The sequence below is a fragment of the Arvicola amphibius genome, chromosome 6 (genome assembly GCF_903992535.2).
Source record: "Arvicola amphibius chromosome 6, mArvAmp1.2, whole genome shotgun sequence".
Classification (NCBI taxonomy): domain Eukaryota; kingdom Metazoa; phylum Chordata; class Mammalia; order Rodentia; family Cricetidae; genus Arvicola; species Arvicola amphibius.
This window is the reverse complement of record NC_052052.2, coordinates 72,126,963-72,139,212: the sequence shown is the minus strand read 5'-3', so window position 1 is coordinate 72,139,212 and position 12,250 is coordinate 72,126,963. Positions and strand designations below refer to the sequence as shown.

Below are 12,250 nucleotides of genomic sequence, written 5' to 3'. Positions count from 1 at the left end.
GCCAGCCATGTCAGAAAAATCAAGCTGACAAGACAAGAAAGAGTTGACTCATATCAATAAAATTAGAGAACACTGGTACCAGAACACTGTATTTTTAACATTTTCTGTAGAATGTCTCTGTAAAAGTTTTTTTGATCCTACTACATATACTGGCTTTGGGTGGGGGGAGAGCTAGCCTGTTTGGATGCTCACCTTCCTAAACCTGGATGGAGGGGAGACAAACTTGGACTTCCCACAGGGCAGGGAACCCTTACTGCTCTTTGGACAAGAGAGGGAGGTGGAGGGGAGGGGGAGAGGGAGGTAAATGGGAGTCGGGGAGGAGGCTGAAATTTTTAACAAAATAAAAAAAGAGTCAAAATATATATAAAGGTTTGACATACAAACCCATGACCATTTGGAACATGGAATCTGCTTAAAAAAATAATATTGAATACAACCTTTATTCTTATCAGGGAATCCCAACAAGTATCCAAAGATTTTGGCATTCCCAGGAACCACTTTTTCAGGGGACAATAGTATTCATAGTGAAACTGCTCAAATTCTGGTTTTTGCATAAGAAAAAGAGATTAATACCTGACTCCAAAAGGAGGAGGATCAGGGGAAATACAAACAGCAGCAGTCCCAGGCCCACCACAAGGAGCCTGGTGCAACACTTGACTATGGGGTTGGCCCATATACGGCCAGTCAGGATGGAGTAACTCCATGACACAGCCTTACGAGTTTCCATCAGCTCCTCCTCTTCAGCCATCAAAAGGGTATTTTCATCTGATTCCAGTTCCTCAAAGGAATCTGTATCTTCTCTTTCTAACTTGAGCCTAGATGAACAGTCAAAGAGCACATCTATTTCATTGTCATCCACTGGCGTATGGAACAGCCTGGCACTGGGATTGTATGCTAGTTCAGAGATGGTCAAGAGGTCTTCTTCTACACTGTCTTCCTCTTCACTCAGAGGATCTGCCCACTGAGTTCCATTCTCTTCTGAGTTGGCAATCAAGGGTTCAGTAACATCCACTTTAGGCAGTGGAACACCTGGAAAGAAACATTATTTTATGAATTTTACATTCCAGACATTCTTATTTCACAAAAAATAAATATAGAAACATATAGTGTTCAAGGTATACATGCAACTGTTCTGTGGAATATTCACTTTATACAAATTTGGTTTAGTAACAGACCTTATTCTATAAGTTCTTGGCTCAACAGGATAAACCTAAAATAACAGCGATGAAAAGTTGCAAGTACATTTAAGATTTTGACTCTGGTCTGTGACCTCCAGCTATGGATAGGTTTTTATAAATAATGTTGGCATAATTCGCATATACATTATAATTATGAGTGAAATATTGCAGTATTTAATACTATAGTGCAATATAGTATTTTTAAGAGAACACTAGAGTAAAATTATAGATATAGATTTTATTGTCCACTAATAATCACATTATACTTCTAAGTCATATTTTCTAGTCTTCATTCTATTACAATTTTGCAATGTCTTTATGAACTTACATTGATATTTTCTCAATGTTAAAGCATTACACCTTGGACAGAAGCTTTTTAAGACTCAGAATGGTCCAAAGCAGTCGTTCTCAACCTTCATAATGCTGTGACCTTTTAGGATAGTTCCACTTATGGTGGTGACCCTCAATCATTAAGTTATACTGTTGCTAATTCATAGCTGTAATTTTGCCACTGCTGTGAATGGTAATGTAAATATCTGATATGCAACTCTTTGGGGTCACAGCCCCCAAGTTGAGAATTGCTGGTCTAAAGGGGTGCTCAGTATGACTCAGCAAGTAAATAATTCCAAACCTTCAGAAAGTCTCTGAAACTGAGGTCTCACCTTCCCCAAGAATATATATGACTAAAGACAGTTGAAAGAAGCTCCTAGACAAGAAAAGCTGCTGAAAAAACTCTCAGAACAACTAAGTTCACTGAAAGAGAAGGACCAGTTAAGCTGTCTGGAAAAGCATCAGACTGACTGGAATACCTGGAAGAGACATTCTCTAACCTGTCAAGCTACCTACAAGTCAGGCAGTGGGCTCCTATTCTGCAGATTTTATCAGTTTTTACCAATATTGGGATGGGCTTTTAATGGTGCACCTGTCTTTGAGTAAATTCTGTTCCTATAAGTAACCCCTGACCCATATTGCTGTAAATCATGCCATTAAATTCATTGGTTAAACAAATTAGACTTTGGTCGCATCCTTATATTAAATCTTCATGGGATGGATGTCACACAACATGGATATTGAATACATGTTAACCATCATGAACCCAAAATCTGAAAGACTCTGACATCCAAAATTGTTTAGTGTAAAAATGTTCAGAAATTTCAGTCCCTAGAAGATTTTGGATTTCAAAGAAATTTTTATCTTAAGTTTTCAGTTTAAAGACATTCAGTTAGTAAACTCAAAGAACATATTTCCAAATTTGGGGAAACACTCTGAAATCTGAAATACTTGTATACCAAGACATTTTTGGTGAAGAATATTTAATCTGTTATTGTAGCCACACTGTGTTCACAAAGTCACCATTTGCTACTTTCATTTATCATTTAAACATTTTCATGTGGAAACTTGTGTTTCATTAACATGGAAAATTAGTTGTTCTTAGTCTGGTTGTAGAAAAATGCTCCAGGTGCTACTTTTACATATAAAGTTTATTTCCATCATATTTCAGTCTATTTCTTTTAAATGTATATCCAGAAGGCAAACCTCTTGGTCAAGGGTATGTCCTTCAATTTTTTTTAATTGAGAAAGATGTGCTTCTCAACACATGGAAAATTCAGCTACCTCCATTCTATCTTAGAGTCTGGGTCTCCTTATTGAGCCTTAGGTTCTCAATGAGAACTAAGCAAAAAAATCAAAGGTATTCTCTCTAGGACAGACAAGCATCCAACTACCAAACAAACTGGTAAATAGTTTACAATTTCTTTGACATCAAGGCATGTAGGAGAAAGGGTCTTTTTTTTTTTTTACTTTTACCTTTCAAAAGTCAACAGATAATTTTTGGTAGCTCTGAGGTAAGAGCAGCACCCAGTCTTAATAAAAAGAATCATTAAAAGAATGCCTGAAAACATTAAAATAATATTTTACAGACTGAGTAGGAGTACACACAAACACATATACAGAGAGACAAAGACAGAGACAGAGAAACAGAGACAGAGAGAGACAGTGAAAGAGAGAGAGACATTGCAAAAAAGAAAAGTGACCATGAATTTTGAAAAGATCAAGGGGGTTGGTGGGACAATTTGGAGGGAGAAAATACAAGGAGGAAATGATATAATCATATTATAATCTTAAGAAATTAAAATAGTCCATATACTAATGATTACTAAGCCTCAAGAAATGTAATAACATAATAAATCATTAGGTAACTACAAATCAAAACTACAATATTACAGAACCTCAGGGCTACTCAGATAGTAATTTTTTAAAAAAATACTTGTTGGTGAGAATGTGGAGAAATTTTAACTTCATACATTGCAAGAAGGAATGTAATATGTTCAGTCACTATATTTTGGTAGTTTCTCAAAAAGTCAAATCTATAATTATCTACCATATGACCCAGTAATTCTCCTCACAGGTGCATTCTCAAAATAAAAAATAAAAAACCTTGAAATAAGTACTCCAAAAATTTTCATAGACAAATGTTCACAGAAATTAATATAATTGTTAAAAAGTAAAAATTCCCCAGATGCTTTACATTGTATACCTGTATAAAAAATTATGGTCTGTATATTTAACAATATATCATCTGACTTATAAAATAGCGACATGCTGATCAACAGCACAGCACAGAAAAATATCAGAACTGTATGCTCAGTGAAAGAAGTCAGACACCAAAAGTCAGCTAATGTAGTTTTTTACTGAAATAGCAAATGTTTGAAAAATTACAGAAAGAGAAAACATTTTGGTGGGAGACACAAAGAACTATGGGAGGAAAGGCATGTACAGCAGTGATAATAGTAACTGCTTAGGATGTCATATTCTACCACTATGGGAAGCCAGAGCAGGAACTCAAGGCAGGAACTAAAGAAGTCATAGAAGGGTGGCACTTACTGACTTATTCTTCATTGTTTGTTCAACCTGCATACTTATACAGCTCATAATCTCACCTCAAGATGACACCACCTACAATTGGCTAGACCCTCCCACGTCTATCATTAATCAAAAAAAAAAAAAAAGAAGCAATAGACTTACCTATAGGCCAGTCTTAAAATAATATTTCACAAATATGGGTGTTTTGCCTACATGTATGTCTGTGTGCCCCATGCATACCTATGACTTACAGAGGCCAGAAGATGTTCTTGGATCCCCTGAAACAAGTTACAGATGTTGGAGAGTGTGAGTGTTGTGAATTGAACCATAGTCCTCTGGAAGAACACCCAGTTCTCTAAACCAACAAGCCGTTTCATCACCTCCTGTAAGCCAGTCTTATTGAGGTGTTTTCTAAATTGAATGTCTCTACTGAAATGATTCAAGTTTGTGTCAAGTTTGCAGAGAACTAATGCAATTGACCCTTTGTCAAACTGACATACAAACACATCACTATTAAATCATAGACTTTCCTTTTTTTTAAAAAAAAAAGCGCAGTCTTTAAAAATCCAAGGTCTCCGAGCTCCCCCCCCCCCCCCCGTTCTCCCCTTCACACTTTTCTCTCCCCATCTTCCCTTGGCCCAGTCTCGCCCAACCCTCAAGTTCCCAATTTTGCCTGGCGATCGTGTCTACTTCCAATATCCAGGAGGATTACTATATCTTTTTTTGGGGAGTTCACCTTCTTATTATCTTCTCAAGGATCCCAAATTTATAGGCTCGATGTCCTTTAATTATGGCTAGAAACCGAATATGAGTGAGTACATCCCGGGATATAGGAAGGGTGGATATGGGAGCAGGGAAGCATATATCTTAATTTAAGGAGCTACCTGAGGGTTGTCAAGAGACTTGACCCTAGAGGGGTTCCCAGGTTTCCAGGGAGACGCCCCCAGTTAGTTCCTTGGGCAGCTGAGGAGAGGGAGCCTGAAAAGGCCAGTTCCTATAGCCATACTGATGAATTTCTTGCATATCACCATAGAACCTCCACCTGACGATAGATGAAGAAAATGACAGAGGCCCACATTGGAGCACCGGACTGAGCTCCCAAGGTCCTGATGAGGAGCAGAAGGAGAGAGAATATGAGAAAGAAAGTCAGGACCGTGAGGGAACCTCCAGCTGGCGACAGATGGGGAAGGTGACTGAGCCCCACATTGGAGCACTGGACTGAGCTCCCAAGGTCCTGATGAGGAGCAGAAGGAGCGAGAACATGAGGGAGAAAGTCAGGAACGAGAGGGGTGTGTTCACTCATGGAGACGGTGGGACAGAACTAATGGGAGATCACCAACTCCAGTTGGAATGGGACTGATGGATCATGCGACCAAACCCGTCTCTCTGAATGTGGCCAACAGCGGGGGCTGACTGAGAAGCAAAGGACAATGGCTCTGGGCTCTGATTGTTCTTCATGGACGGGCTCTGTGGGAGCCTTCTCAGCTTGGTCGATCACCTTCCTGGACCTGGGGGGAGTTGGGAGGACCTTGGTCTTAGCATAGAGTGGGGAACCCTGATGGCTCCTTGGCCTTGAGAGGGAGGGAGGGGAGGTATGGGTGGAGGGGAGGGGAGGGAAGGGGGAGAAGGAGAGAAGGGAAGGGGGAGGAGGAGGGAAGGGAGGGGGGAGGAGGAGGGAAGGAGATGGAAATTTTTAAATATAAAAAAAATAAACCATGAGGAAAAAAAAAATCCAAGGTCTCCTTAAAAGTCCAGTCTCAATAAAATATCTAAAATCTTTCTAATACTCCGAAGTTGCTTAACTGTAGGTTTGTTGGCTCCTGGTACTTGGGCAGAGCTTTCCCACTCTGAGAAAGAAGGGCAAAACACAGTTATAGTCAAAACAAAACGAAACAAAATTCCAGCAGTGCGAAGCTCATTGTCAGATGGCTGTGAGTTATGATCCTCTAGTCTCCAAAGGGCTTGGACTGCTCCACTTGTCTGGCTCTGCCGCAAACAACACAGGTGCATGACTAATAGGCCTGGGACAACTCCACTCCGCATCTGCTGCTGTCTATAGTGGTCATCCATGGTATTTATATCACCAGTACGCTGCGGTCCCCCCTGCAACTGAGGCTGCGCACTCACTAATGGAATCTCTTCAGGGATTCTGACCCTGTCACACGCTGCCAAACCTCAATTTCTCTCCAGGAGTTCTAAGCCTGAGATCTGCTCTGCAGCTGAGTTTGGACCATCACAAATAGCCTCTCCCTGTTTCTCATAGTGCCAAGCCTCTGCTGCTCCCCCATGAATGGTCTCTTAATGTCTTCACAGTTAGTACCACCCGGAAAACTCATACATATTACCAAATTTGGCTCCTGCCATAAGATACAGCCTTGATCCCTATTGAGAACAATTTCTGTTTGCTAAATCTAAAAATACTTCCTAGAAGATTTTACCTTGATGCTGGTCTCTTCTTAATAACAACTCATCCTAACCTGTATTGCCTGTACTAGCAAAGAAAAGATTTCACTATGGATTTTCTCGTCTCTTGTTAATGACAACTAATTCTTCATCTCCAGCTGACTAGAACCATATATAGAACTCAAAATATCACATAAATGGTCCTTATAGTATTTGTTTCTCTCTGATGTTTTATAAGCATGGCCTCCATCATTTGTACTGCTTTTAGCCTTATCTTCCAAGTTACCAAATACCCCACTAATCTAAGGCCTTATGTGGCTTTTTTAGCTCAAAGTTCCATACTCCTTCTATTCGTCCCCCACCCCCCCCACACACACACACAACACACATGTTCAGGTCTTTCAGAGTATTATTTTTCTCTCTGGAAACAACCTATATCTCACTTAGGTTTCTACTGAAGTGAAGAAAGGATTTATTTCATCTTACAGCTCTCTATTATAGTCTATAACTAAAAAGACCTCAGGGTAGGAACACAAGGTAGAAATCTGAAGACACATGACTCAGAGGAATACTGCTTGCTGAGTTGTTTCTCTGAACTTGCTCAGTCTCCTTTGTATACTATACAGAACCGTCAGTCCAGGGCTTCCCTTCCAATAGTAGGATTGGCCATCCCACACGAACCATTATCAAGAATTAATTAACCAAATTAACTAGCCATAGATTTCACTATCGGTCATTTGTATGGTGGCATTAACTAAACTGAGAGTACTACTTCCCAACTGACTCTAGCTTGTATCAAGTTGACATAAACCTAACCAAGAAAGACTCTTTTGACAATGTTGGAAGTGAAGGAGAAAACAAAAATCATAGCAAAAGTCACTGTTTTGATGTAAAAAACCTGCCAACTGGAAAAGTTGTGAATGGACATAAAATGAAACCTTTTTCACCAGTTGCTTCTGGACTTCTATTTAAAATTTTACCATATACTATTTAAAGCAGAATCAATTATGATTCCCTGTTAATTGCTCCTGGTGACAACATAACTTCACAGCTATCATTTCACCATGTAGATCTGTTTATCATTATAACCATTGCGGTGGTTTTATTTTCGCCTCCTTTCCATTAAATCTTTACACTATAATGATGTGGGATTTCCCTCTGTATGCTGTGATTACCATTAATGAATAAAGAAACTGCTTTGGACCTATAGCAGGGAAAAACTTAGTTAGGTGTTGAAAACTAAAGTGAATGATGGGAGAAAAAGGGGCAGAGTCAGGGAAAAGCCATGTAGCCCCTCTGGAGCCAGACAGAACTTTACCTAAAGCCACAGCCACATGGCAATATACAGATTACTAGAAATGGGTTATGTAATTAATATGTAAGAGTTAGCCAATAAGAAGCTAGAGCTATTGAGCCAAGCAAGATTTAATTAATACAGTTTCTGTGTGATTATTTCAGTTCGGGGAGGCAGAGACGATCAAGCAGAGAGCAGCCAGGAACCAACGAGTGGTATCCTTACTATATTATAAAAGGCAAGGACTTGAGATTTCTGCTACAGAAATGACTGTGTATGATGGTGAAGGTATAAAACAGCAAAGCATTAAAACAAATTCTCACTGTTCATCAGACTCACTCTAGCAGAATGAGAAATATGAAACTATGAAGTATGTGTTATATTTCCTCTATTTCCTAAGGTAAGATTCTGTACACAAAACAAAATAAACAGGGAATTCATGAGAGTTCAGCAAAGTTTTCAAAAGCAAGATCGGTATTTTAAAGGCAATGTGAATCATGGCATATCAGTCAAAACTATTTAAAAAGATAGTAATTGACAATCTCATTCAAGATCCCTAAATTTTCAATACTCTGTAAAATTCATAATAAGAAGTGTACAAAATTTAAATGAGAACAATGTTAAAATGTAACTGAGCATATCAATAGATGAGTGACCATGATGACATTTTTCAATAAGAGGCCTAAATGATTGAAAAATTCAGTTCTCCTTTTAATCTAAAATTCATCACAATCTTAAAAAATAATTATCTACATTTTTTAGAAACAACAGAAGGGAAAGATTACAGGAATATTTAAAAGTAAAAATTTTAAATATATCAAAGAAGTTACATAATTTAGTGTTAAATGATATCCTGGGTAAATCTTAGATGCTTATGATTAAAAGAGAAGAATCTGAAAAGGCTGTATCCTGTGTTGTTCCTACAATGCTACAGTCTAGAAAAGAAGATGGAGATTTTTAAGTGACTGCCACTAGTTGACAGAAAAAAGTAATTATTAAGAGTAACAAAGAGGATTTTAGGTCAGTGAAAGTGTTTTGTATGATGCAGTACTGATATGAACCTGGCCAGATTTATAACATAAACAAAACAAAGAAGAGCCCTAGTACAAACTCTGGATGCTAGGCAATACTTTTGTGTCATCTAGAAAAGTATATCACTCTGGTAAAGGGTGACTAAAGGAAGTGGATGTACATCTTATGTTGCTTCTAGATAAACAAAAAGGGAACTTCTTTTTTGCCCCTAGGTTATTGAAACTAGAGACTAGTGTATAAGGCATGAATCTACCACTGACCTACACCCCCAGGCATTTTACCTTCCAAATGCCAAGGAAACAATTCTAATAGATTTAGTAGTCATGTAAGGATCATACATTCTCATAGTTTTGTTAGTGTCTTTTAAAGATAATTGGATAATTTTTATCACATTTATATTCTATAGTCTAACAAATATACATTTAAGAATGATAGAAAATACCTGTTTCTAAATTATTTTCATCACTATTATGACCAAAAATGAAGAAATGCTAACTTCCAATGATAATTTTATGATTAAATAGTGAATTATTATTTCTCTACATTATATAATTTTTATATATTATTTTGTTATTTTTGAAATGATTCATATTAATACATATTAATATGGAAATTCTTTTGACAATCATAAGTTTAAAATGCCTTATAAAATACTACACCTAGAACAATTCTATTCATAAAATATACTTTATGTGCATTTCCAGCATTCCTCAACTTGTTACTAAGAATATTAACACACAAGAAAATATTGTTTATATTTGTGCTTTTGAAAGTAAGATGAACATAATGCTTGTATCTATAAATCACAGAACTCAGGAGGTTAGAGGAGGATTATGAGTTCCCAACAACTTTTGTGTCACACAGTGAGTTACAGGCTAGCCTAGTCATGCAAACCTTCCTCAAACAAAACAAAGCAATAAGTTAATTGATTTTAGAACAGGAACACATCATATGTTATTTATATCACAATAAAAATACAGTTAATCTCAACTAGAAGGCGATTTTATAAATCTTAGTAAGCTATGACTAATTCCAGCTAACCCTCCGAATAAATTTTACTGTAACCATTTGCTGAAAAACACACAGAAACGTAAGAACATATAATTACAGCAGGATTGTAGCTGAGGATCTGACTTTAAATTTATATTTCAGTTTCTGTTTCAATTTCTCAGATCATGAAATAACATAAAACATGATCATTATCGAGAAAAGAAATTGGCATAACACCAGTCTGATGGTGCTTATTTAGTTGATTTTTTTATTTTACTCAGTTTTATATTTAACAAATATACACATGCATGTTTCTCTCTGTATGTATGAGCTTACAGAGGCCAAAAGAGGGCCTGATATTTTATTTTGATAAAATTCTGATTTGAAGTTTAAAAAGGGTCTGCCTCATAGTCAGAAACAGACTTAAGATCAGCAACTGTCATAATGAGAGGCAGAGAGGTGTTTTGATTGCTTGTTATGCGTAAGAAGCATCATCTCTTACTACTAAGCAAGCTACAGGAATGCACAGCAGGATTTTCTCTTGTATCTTTTGAATAAAAAAGGTAATATTTATTATTTTATTGAACTAGTTCCCTTCTCACTTACTTGTTTACAGTCCTCAGTACCCTTCATTATTTTCTTCCTTTCCGTTTTATCCCTGTCTATCTTCTCTTCTTATAAAAAATAAAACTGTATGCCACATGCATTCTTTGCTTCTCTCTGGCTCACCAGTGGTAAGCATGTAGCTGGAAATAATCCCACTTATCTAGGCATAGGAATGACAGCACAGGCCGAAGCACGTACCAGTATTTCGAGGTATGACCTTGGAGCCATGTTTTAGCAGACGGACAAACACATTACTGCTGCAGTGGTTCATCATGTGCAAGTGGAGGCTTCGTTGAGTCCGGATCTTGACCAAACATTTTGCCATATTTAATATTATGATTTTCCTATGGCTCTGTTGTCAGTCGTGGCCCTGAATATATGCAACCAGCAGCAACAGCTTTGACCTTTTGCTCGCTGTCCATTCTGTTTCAAATGACTAAGGCAGAACACACAGAGAATGAATCAAATGTCAGCTTCTTAATGTGGCCAACAAAAATAACTCACCAGGGATACACATTGGGCAAGGAGGGAGGGAGGAGACACTATTTATAAACTCTCACCCCTCCTCTGGTGAACAGTAAAATTTTACGCCTAGTTCTCACTTAGTTTTTTTCTAACACATCTTGATAAATAATCTCTGCCAAGTGTCAAAAGCCCCTAGCATAAAAGAAAATTCCCCAGTTCTACACTGTAAGAAACAATTTACTTTCATTTCATTTCTGACATATTTAATAAGCCTCATTATGTTCTAGAACAGATTTTCCCAATAAAATATAATGCAAGTATTTAACAGTAGGCCACAATTATAGTTAATAATGTGTTTTATTTGAAAACAGGATATCCCAATAGTTTTGTTTCAACATGAAATGATTTGTTAAGCAGTTCACAGTTTGCAATGAGACAAATGTGTGTTCAACACGTAAAGACACTGGGACTAGACACTGCTGGTGGTGTTCAGCATCCCACATGCAGCAAGTATGTGGAACTGCACTGCTCTCCCCACAATGGTGAATTCTTGGCATACTTCATTTCCACCCTGTCACTATGCCAACACTGCGTTCCTTTTATAGACATGGCTTATGAAGAAAAGTGACCTACACTAATTCATGAAGTCAGTAAGTGTCAACAGCATGTTGAACCTTGGCATTCTAACAATAACAGGTGACTGAAATATAAATCTCCATATTGGCAGCTGTCAGGGCTTGAATTAGGAGCTATAATGTGTTTTAAATGCAGGGGTCAAGTATCACATTCTCCTTACACTTTGAAACACTCAGACTTGTGCATCTTTTAGAACTTTGCTTGTACTCCAGCATGGTTACTAAGGAAACAAACGTTCTCATATTTAGAACATGCCACATAATTGAAATTTTTTGACTGATTAAGAACAATACTTTGGACAGTTTCAATTAAGTTTTTCTGGTATATTTCTTCTCCATTGATATCAAAAGAAAAGTTTTCACATTGTGTCATCATGCATTCATACCCTTTTCCATTTCTAATGGCTAAGTTACTGACAAAGATTTTATAATGTCAGTGGATCTTTTCTCAAGAGACAAAGGGTTTACATTTAGAACCATTGTTTGAAATACTACATTGGTATATTTCATTATGAACTAAAATTAATAGCATTTATAAGAAGAAGCTTAGCAAACTTATGGAGTTTTATAAGTCTGGCATTCATTAACTTTAAATTCCACTTTTAGATATTTGTTTTGAAAGAATATTCAGAAATGTTGACAAAAATATTCATCAAGGAATCATTTATTGTATCAAAAAACAGCCTAAATTTCCAATGGAAACATTATTTAATATATTCATAGATATTAAAATTTATGTTCATAGGAACTTACTGATGTGAGAAAATGTCTATAAAATACTACAA

At 37.1% G+C, this 12,250-nt stretch overlaps 1 protein-coding gene across 1 annotated transcript; it reads right to left on the bottom strand.

Annotated features, from left to right (window-relative positions):
• Nucleotides 1–502: 502 nt before the first annotated feature.
• LOC119816063 (FERM domain-containing protein 3-like) lies at nt 503–10,690 on the bottom strand. Its single transcript, XM_038332322.1, has 2 exons — nt 10,564–10,690; nt 503–1,029 (listed from the first exon to the last, which is right to left on the bottom strand). The coding sequence occupies exons 1-2, from the start codon at nt 10,688–10,690 to the stop codon at nt 503–505; spliced, it is 654 nt and encodes a 217-aa protein (XP_038188250.1).
• Nucleotides 10,691–12,250: the final 1,560 nt, after the last annotated feature.